At 46.1% G+C, this 9,798-nt stretch overlaps 1 protein-coding gene across 2 annotated transcripts in view; it reads left to right on the forward strand.

Moving 5' to 3' along the window:
* The first annotated feature begins 6,592 nt into the window (after positions 1 to 6,592).
* LOC109913867 (CD166 antigen-like) overlaps positions 6,593 to 9,798 on the forward strand; it is a 39,200-nt gene continuing 35,994 nt past the window's right edge. For both annotated transcript variants that reach the window (XM_048616941.1, XM_048616942.1), the window contains exon 1: positions 6,593 to 6,727. In XM_048616941.1, the coding sequence (XP_048472898.1) occupies positions 6,658 to 6,727 (70 nt within the window). In that variant the 5' untranslated portion in view covers positions 6,593 to 6,657. The remainder of the gene's footprint in view (positions 6,728 to 9,798) is intronic.

Here is a 9,798-nt window from a genome sequence, read left to right on the forward strand (position 1 = left end):
ACACACTTTGCATCTCCAAAGTCAATTCATTCAGATGCGGAGACTGTGGTGACGTGGTCAATCACAGCAACCCATTTGCACTCAGAAAGGTCCCACTCATGGGCTAGGCCTTTGAGAGAAGGCCTTTGTTCTTTTATTCACTCGGGGGATGTAGGTGTCACTGGCTGGTCGGTATTTATTCCCTGTCCCTAGTATCCCTTGAACTGCGTGGCTGGTTGGGCCACTTCAGAGGGCAGTTGAGAGCCAACCACTTTGGTTGTGGGTCCGGAGTCCCATGTAGGCCAGACCAAATGTGCAAGACGGATTTCCTTCCCTGAAGGACATCAATGAGCCTGACAGGTTTTTCCTGACAATCAGCAATTGTTTCACAGTTAACAATGGATTCTTAATTCCAGATTTTTATTTAGTTGAACTCAAATTCTACCATCTGCCGTGGCAGGATTCAAACCCAGAATATTAGCTGAGTTTCTGGTTTAGTAATCCAGCAATAACGCCACTAGACCATTGCCTCCACTCGAACTCTCCTTCGAACTCCTTGGAATGGCGTCAGCCCCACAGCGCCATGGTGCAAATCACTGTGGACACAAACCATAGAGGATGGGACATCGAGTTAATTCAAGGCTGGGTCAAACAGGTTTTTGACAGACAAGGAAGTCAAGGGCTATGGGGAATTGGGAACGCCACCAAATCGGCCAAGATCTTTTTGAATGTAAGAGCAGGTTCCAAAGGGCTGAATGGCCTACTCCTGCTCTTTTGTCCTATAATTCTTGGTGTACACCTGAACAGGTATAAGGGGCCAAAAGACAACAATGGAAAGCCTTGCCTGGAGTTTGTGCTCCAGACTGGAGGTGCAAGTTCAACATGTGGCCTTCTAACTTCCAGGTAAGATTAGGTTTTTGGGAGGGCGCAGTTAGGGTTTTAAGGGATATGGTATTAGGGTGGCTAAATGGATCATGGTTGAGTGGTAGAAGATGGTCGAGGGGCCGAATGGCCCACTCCAGGGTTCTTATGAGTGCTATGACTAACCTAGACAGATGATTGGTTTTAGTGATGCCAGTGCAGATAAGAACAATAAAAACAACTTGCATTCATATAGCACCTTTTAACTCACATTGAAGAATACCCCAGATACTTAACAACAGCCATGTTTACCAAATATTTTGATGCCAAGCTACAGAAGTAGATATCTGGACAAACTGAATTTTAAAAAATGACAGTCAAGCATTTGGACAAGGATGCAGGTATTCAGGGACATGTTAAAGGAGGAAAGTGAGTCAGAGAGGAAGTGAAATAACTCCACAAAGGCCGGTATCCCATCACCAAGTCACCTTTTATTAACATGTGGAGCGTGCCCGACACTGATCCAGCTCCCTCAGAGCCACCTCTCAGAGTGAGCAGAACTTCTCATACTCCTGTTTATATCTGTCAGCCAGGGGTCCCTGATTGGACCAGATTAACAGCCCCAATCAGGGAACTTAAATTGAAAAGGTCCACTTGGCTGACCTCATTACAATCACTACAGATGAAAATTCCAGTTCACAAAACCCAGATAGTTGAAGACGTGACTGTCGGTGGTCTTTCCCTGTATCCTCTGCTCTGGCCCTTCCTGGTGGAGGTTGTGGGTTTGGAAGGCACTGGTAAAGAAGAATCAGTGATCTGCTCCAGTACCTTTTGTTGCTGGTGACACTGTGCATCAGAGGTGGAGGGAGTGAATGTTGAAGACAGTGGAGGGGATGTCAATAAAGTTGGTTGCTTCATTGCGATAGCATCGAGTTTCTTGAATGTTGTTGAAGCTGCACTCATCCATGGAAATGGACAGTATTCTATCACACTCCTTACTTGTGCCTTGTAGATCAGGTGTCATAGAATCACAGAGATGTACAGCAAGGAAACAAACCTTTCAATCCAACTTGTCCATGCCGACCAGATATCCTAAACTAATCTAGTCCTATTTGCTGGCATTTGGCCCACATCCCTCTAAACCCTTCCTACTCATGTATCCATCCAGATGCCTTTTAAATGTTGTAATTGTACCAGCCTCCACCACTTCCTCTGGCAGCTCATTCCATACACGCACACTGTCTGCATGAAAAAGTTGCCCCTTAGGTCCCTTATAAATCTTTCCCCTCCTTACGTTAAACCTATGCTCTCCAGTTTTGGACTCCCCCATCCTGGGGAAAAGACTTTGGCTATTCACCCTATCCATGTTCCTCATGATTTTATAAACCTCTCTAAGGTTATCCCTCAGCTTCCGACGCTCCAGGGAAAACAGCTCTAGTCTATTCAGCCTCTCCGTAGAGTTCAAACCCTTCAACCCTGGTAAATCCTTGTAAATCTTTTCTGAGCCTTCAAGATTCACAACATCCTTTCTGTAGCAGGGAGACCAGAATTGCATGCAGTATTCCAAAAGTGGCCTAACCAATGTCCTTTACAGCTGCAACATGACCTCCCAACTCCTATACTCAATGCACTGGCCAATAAAGGCAAGCGTACCAAACACCTTCTTCACTATCCTATCTACACATCACTCCACTTTCAAGGAACTACAAACGTGCACTCCAAGGTCTCTTTGTTCAGCAACACTCCTCAGGACCTTACCATTAAGTGTACAAGTCCTGTCCTGATTTGCCTTGCCAAAATGCAGCACCTCACATTCATCTAAATTAAACTCTATCGGCCACTCCTCAGCCCATTGGCCAGTCTGATCAAGATCCCATTGTACTCTGAGGTAACCTTCTTCGCTGTCTGCTACACCCGTGTGATAGAATACTCCCCATTTGCCTGGAAGGGTGCAGCTCCAAAAACACTCAAGAAGCTCAACACCATCCAGGACAAAGCAGCCGCTTCATTGACACCACATCCACAAACCTCCACTCCCTCCACCACTAGCAGTAGTGTGTACCATCTACAAGATGCATTGCAGTAATTCACCATGATATCACCTTCCAAACCCACGACACTCCTATCCAGAAGGACCAGATATATGCGAACACCACCACCTTCAAGTTCCCCTCCAAGCCACTCACCATCCTGACTTGGCAACATATAGTTGTTTCTTCACTATCATTAGGTTAAAATCCTGAAATACCCTCCCTAATGACATTGGGGGTGTCCCTACCGCACATGGATTGCAGCGGTTCAAGAAGGCAGCTCACCACCACCTTATCAAGGGCAACTGGAGATATGCAATAAACACTGGAAACCAGCAACACCCATGCCCCACGAGTGAATAAAAAAGTTGTAGTATGGAATGAAGTGATATGTGAGGGACGTCAAGGTGGGGAGCGTTACCCACAACAAGGTGGGAGGAAAAGTTTTCAGCAGGTTTATAAGATGTGGTCAGGGAGGAAGATTGTTGCAGAGTCAAGGGAGTTCGCGTTGAAGAATCAGATTTGTCAGCAGCAACAGTGACCACACCGATCACTAACAATTTGAAAACAATCACCTTGGGGAATGACTTCCTATATCATGTCATTGCCTGCTCGACATAGTTTACATTTTATGCCAGTCATTAAGGACATTGTTAAGACAAAGAATATCATTGTGGAATTTGAAAAGGGAGGCATGTAATGAAAACTTGGCAACTAAATGCGCTGACAGGAATAGATCTACATAGCCAATCTTTACATTTTTAATGCTTGGGAGAACTCATCCAGAAAGCTAAATATTAACACTGAGAATAGGAGGAACTTCTCCTGGAAAGATTTATTTGTGTGTATGTGGACAGTGCTATTTGCATGTGTATATTTTAGACAATTGCACTGACAATTGCTAACAAAATAAAGTTCGATAATAAATTTTTTTTGGAAGTCTTTTGCCTGTCTCCTGCTCAAAGACCATTTCTCAATCGACAGAGGCTACCTTTCATCGGATCGCAACAACCTTTATTTATATAGCACCTTCGACTCAAAACAAAATCCCCAAGTGGATTACAGGGGGACATTATTAAACAAGGTGTGACACCGAGCTACATAAAGAGGTATTAGGTCAGATGAATGAAAGTTTAGTCAAAGCCGTAAGTTCTAGGAGATCTCTTAATGGAGAAAAGCAAGGTGGAGAGGTGGAGATGTGGAACAAGCAACTTCAGACCTGACCACTAATGATGAAGTGATTATTCAAGAGGTCAGAATTAGAAGGGTGCAGACAACTGGAAGAGACATACAACCCACTCTGACTCCTAATTCACATCATCCTCCGGACCTGGGAGAGATTACTGAGATAGGAAGGGATGAGGCCTTGGAGAAATTTTTTAAAAAAGAATGAGAATTTAAAACTCGAGATGTAACTTGACCCAGGGTACGTGAGCTCATGGCTGATAGGGGAATGGAACTTGGTGTGAATTAAGACAGTAATTTAGATCCAAAACAGAAGCTGCTGGAAAAGCTCAGCAGGTCTGGCAGCATCTGTGAAGAACATAGAACATAGAACATTACAGCGCAGTACAGGCCCTTCGGCCCTCGATGTTGCGCCGACCTGTGAAACCAATCTGAAGCCCATCTAACCTAAACTATTCCATTATCATCCATATGTTTATCCAATGACCATTTAAATGCCCTTAAAGTGGGCGAGTCTACTATTTTTACAGGCAGGGCATTCCATGCCCTTACTACTCTCTGAGTAAAGAACCTACCTCTGACATCTTTCCTATATCTATCACCCCTCAACTTAAAGCTATGTCCCCTCGTGCTAGCCATCACCATCCGAGGAAAAAGGCTCCCACTGTCCACCCTATCTAATCCTCTGATGATCTTGTATGTCTCTATCAAGTCACCTCTTAATCTTCTTCTCTCTAACGAAAACAGCCTCAAAACCCTCAGCCTTTCCTCATAAGACCTTCCCTCCATACCAGGCAACATCCTGGTAAATCTCCTCTGCACCCTTTCCAATGCTTCCACATCCTTCCTATAATGCGGTGACCAGAACTGTACGCAATACTCCAAGTGCGGCCGCACCAGAGTTTTGTACAGCTGCAACATGACCTCATGGCTCCGAAACTCAATCCCTCTCCCAATAAAACCTAACATACTGTACGCCTTCTTAACAACGCTATCAACCTGGGTGGCAACTTTCAGTGATCTATGCACATGGACACCGAGATCTTTCTGCTCATCCACACTACCAAGAATCTTACCATTAGCCCAGTACTCTGTATTCCTGGATCCTTCAGCGCATTGAATTTATGCTGGGTCTCTGCAGGGAGACTGGGTCCAATCAGTGTTTTTATTCAAAGTCTGCTTGACTTTGAAGTCAGTGATGGGTATGCCGTAAAACTGAAATTCCCCCGATCTCTTGGCATCCCCAGCATCATGTCTGATTAAAACTAACTCCCCACACCCTTTTGAGAGAGCTGTGCAATTAGTTTGACTCCCCTGGTTCTGCCTAGCCTCTCCAGTGAGGGAAAGCTGCACTATCAGAGGTGTCATCTTTCAGACAAGCCGTCTTGATCAACACTCTTTCTGCCCTGGGTTGAATATAACCAAGCCTGTATCACTCTTTGAAAGAACAGCAGTACAGGGTCCCCATAGTTCAAAGGTTCAATGTGTATCAGGGAGTAAGTACAATTAGATCAGCCACAATCAAATTGAGAGGCAGAGCGACCTGCTTCTGCTCCTACCACATAAGTTCTCTTCCAGTGTTTATAGCCCCTTAAACATTTTATTTTTGAAGGATAACAGTCAATGCCTATTCACTCTGTGTTACTTATAAATTCAGTTCTGCTATCACCTTAGATACCTTTTATTTTCTCATCTCATAGAATCCCCACAGTGCAGATAGAGGCCAGTAGGTCCATTGGGTCTACACTGACCTCCCAAAGAGCTGCCAACCCAAGCCCACTCTATTCCAGCATTTCCCATGGCTGGTCCACCTAGCCAGAACAACCCTGGACAGTGCAGATGTGGCCAATCCACCTAACCCAGGAGGAAAACAGAGCACCCGGCAGAAACCCATGCAGGCAAGGGGAGAATGCAAACTTTACACAGTCACCCAAGGCTGGAATCAAACCAAGGTCCCTGGTACTGTGGGGCAGCAGTGCTAACCACTGCACAACCATGCCATCCCTATGCGTTCTGTCATATAGAGTGGGGAGGCAATGGCCCAGTGGTATTATTGCCGGACCTGTTATTCGAAAGACCCAGGAACCTGGGTTCAAATCCTGCCATGGCAGATGGTGGAATTTGAGTTCAATTAAAATAATCTGGAGTTAAGAGATAATTATGACAGCCATGAATCAATTGTCAGGGGAAAAAATGTTCACTAATGCCCTTTAGGGAAGGAAACTGTGATCCTTACCTGGTCTGGCCTACATGTGACTCCAGACCCAGAGCAATGTGGTTGACTCTTAAGTGGTCGCTGGGCAATTAAGGATAGGCAACATGAATGCTGGCCTGGCCAGCAATGCCCTCATCCTGTGATTTTTTTTAAAAAAAACAAAAATCAGCAGATTGTTAATTGGCTAATATGTTTTGGGTGGATTAGAATGTGTGAAGACAGAAGTTTAGTTTGGCAAGTGACCCTGCAAGGAAAGGGTTAACGTTCACTGAAGATATGTTGCTGCTGGTGGGAGTTCCCAACTCAACAGAAGAAATGATCTTGCGCTTGACTTGCAGTTGGAAGCACTTAGTAAACACATCCTCAATTCTTCATATCACTCTCAGCATGGCCACTGCTCCTGCTCTTACCTACGGACTTCTAATCTCAATTTGCACTCACTTCACCTCTTCACAAGGTAAGTATTTGGTTATATTGATGCTGGGATTCTACTCCGATTAAGGGCTATGTTGAAGGTCAGGGGCAGGATCAGAGATACTACTGGGGATAGAGATAGCATTCGGGTTATATTTGGATTAGCACTACAATTAGAATTGGAATTAAAGTTTGGTTTAATTTATAGTAAGGGCTAGGGACAAGGTCAGTATTATGGTTAATATTATGACTCAAGGTAGGAACAAGGTTATAATAAGACGAAGGTGAGTGGTAGGCTAAATGTTATGTTCAGAATTCAGGTTTAGTTCAGGATTAGGGTTAATGGTTAGGATAAGGGAAAGGTGTAGGGTTTGTGTTAGAATTACTATTCGATTGGGTTATGGTTCAGGTTAAAATAGATTTAGGGTTAGAGTCAGTTGGTTTTGGTTAATGTTGGGATATGGATAGGGTTAGGGCTAGAGTTAGCATACATGTTAAACTCAGATTTAGGGTTGGGGGTATGTTTAAGGTTAAGAATAGGATTAGGGATTAAATCAGATCCCTAATGGTTGATTTGGGACTGCATTTAGGATTGAGGTTATGATTATGGTTACACTTAATGTTGTGGTGAAGGATAGGGTTCGGACAGGATTCACTTTGTGATTGTAATTATGGTTGAGGATAAGATTATAGTTGGGTTCAGGTTTAGGTTTAATTTGAAAAAGGCTTCCTTAACAAACTCTCTCTCTCTCTCTCCCTCTCTCACTCTCTCTCTCTGGAGTGTATTTCATTCAGGAGCTATTGGAGAACAGGACTTTTTTTAAACTTTGTCAATATCTGCATGATTTTGGTATAAATAACAGGTCTGAAATATTCCATTTCCAAAACCCACTGTGCTTTTCAAATAGTGTGTCATCACAGCATAATCAGGTTGTGTATTTTCAAAGGACCTGCAAACATTTCTGACATTCGGTCCATTTGCTTCATATCATGGCTAATGTTCTGTTGAGCATAGAATTAAGGCTTCAATGACCCCACATGGATTAACAGAGCACCTGCTATACCACCCACTCCTCACCCCACCACACCACCCCCCTCAACCCCCAGTGTCCCCGTGTCACTGAGAATAATCTGAGAGTTTACATTTTGCATAGACTTGTGCTGGCAAGTGTATTGGCAAATTGAGGAGATTATACCTTCACCCCCAAAGCATAAACAGGAGTTCAGGGCTCAAAGTAGCATAAATTAGGAGCTATTCGGTATCACAAAGAAAGGCAGTTAATTGGAAAAGGTGAAGGAAGGCAAAGGAAAAGACAGGAAGTCTAATGCATTATGCTCAGTATACTGCAGTGTCAGCCTTGGGTTCAGTGAGAATCATTTACTTAAGCAAAGGGTTCAAACCCCACGTCACAAATTTGAGAATAAAAATCCAACTTGATACTCCTTGTACAAAAATGAGGGGGAGTCACACTGTCAGAGAGTCAGCACTGAGAGAGTGCCGCACTGTCAGAGGGTCAGTTCTAAGGGAGTGCTGCACTGTCAGAAGATCAGTACTGAGGGAGTGCAACACTGTCAGACGGTCAGTGCTGAGGGAGTGCTGCACTGTCAGGGGGTCAGTCCTGAGGGAGTGCAACACTTCAGAGGGTCTTTGCTGAGGGAGTGCAACACTGTCAGAGGGTCAGTGCTGAGGTAGTGCCGCACTGTCAGAGAGTCAGTACTGAGGGAGTGCCGCACTGTGGGTGGGTCAGTACTGAGGGAGCGCCGCACTGTGGGTGGGTCAGTACTGAGGGAGTGCCGCACTGTGGGTGGGTCAGTACTGAGGGAGTGCCGCACTGTGGGAGGGTCAGTACTGAGGGGGTGCCGCACTGTCAGAGGGTCAGTACTGAGGGAGCACCGCACTGTGGGTGGGTCAGTACTGAGAGAGCGCCGCACTGCGGGTGGGTCAGTACTGAGGGAGCGCCGCACTGTGGGTGGGTCAGTACTGAGAGAGTGCCGCACTGCGGGTGGGTCAGTACTGAGGGAGTGCCGCACTGCGGGTGGGTCAGTACTGAGGGAGCGCCGCACTGCGGGTGGGTCAGTACTGGGGGAGCGCCGCACTGCGGGTGGGTCAGTACTGGGGGAGTGCCGCACTGCGGGTGGGTCAGTACTGAGGGAGTGCCGCACTGTCGGGTGGTAGCTGCTCTCCAATGAGACATTAAACTCCCAGCATGTCCGTGCCTCCTAGAATTTTGCCTGGTAGTATATCTTCGAGAGTATCTCTGCACCAGCAGTCCGTAGGAACTTACAAAGTCCCGGCTGCCTTGAATGTTTTTTTTCTAACCCCTTGACAAGGAGAGCACCGCGATGCTCAGGTCTCTGGGAGTGAAAACCCAAGGCTCTGAGCTCAGGGCTCTGATGTTAGTGAAGCGTTTGGTTTTGTCAGGTTTGGTTGGTGGGGCTGGGAGACTTAATGTTTCGGTGTGAACAGGTCTGTAGGTTCAGTGGCCTGGGCTGTAAGATGGTAATCGGCAGGTGCACAGGGCGAGGCAGACTCAGCCCCTCAGCGTGAGACAGCGCATTGCAGAGTGAGCAAGGCGCCTGTCTGACTCAACTCAAAACACTGAGGAGGCGACTGACGTGCACTGTTATGACTGACCGTCAGATTTCCTTTGATCGGCTTGAATAGGGGGAAAAGAAAAGGAACGAGCTCGCCCTGATAGATTGCGGGCTGATATCTCCAACAGCTGCCCTCCTACACTGTGGTGCTTGAACAATATCTCACATATTTCTGTGGCAGAGCGAGAATACGTGCAGGTCCCCGTCATCCAATCTGCCGCCTTTGGGGGAAGGGTGGGACTCACACTCTCTCTCTTTGAATCACCTTCCACTTTCCGTCCCCAGCCTCGCCTTCCCCATCTTGCTGCAGTTTAGCACCGTTCCGATGAACTGATAGAGAGCTGCTTTTGGAGGGCAGCTCAGAGCCCGCCGTGTCGGCTGGGTTCTCACTTCGTTTGTAAAGATTTAACAGTTTCATAGTCACTGATGCTACCTCTGCACTGGACCATTAACACTGTAGCTCTGCACTGGATCATTAACACTGTAGCTCTGCACTGGGTCGTTAACACTGTACCTCTG

This window comes from Rhincodon typus, chromosome 35 (genome assembly GCF_021869965.1).
Source record: "Rhincodon typus isolate 14 chromosome 35, sRhiTyp1.1, whole genome shotgun sequence".
Taxonomy (NCBI): Eukaryota; Metazoa; Chordata; class Chondrichthyes; order Orectolobiformes; family Rhincodontidae; genus Rhincodon; species Rhincodon typus.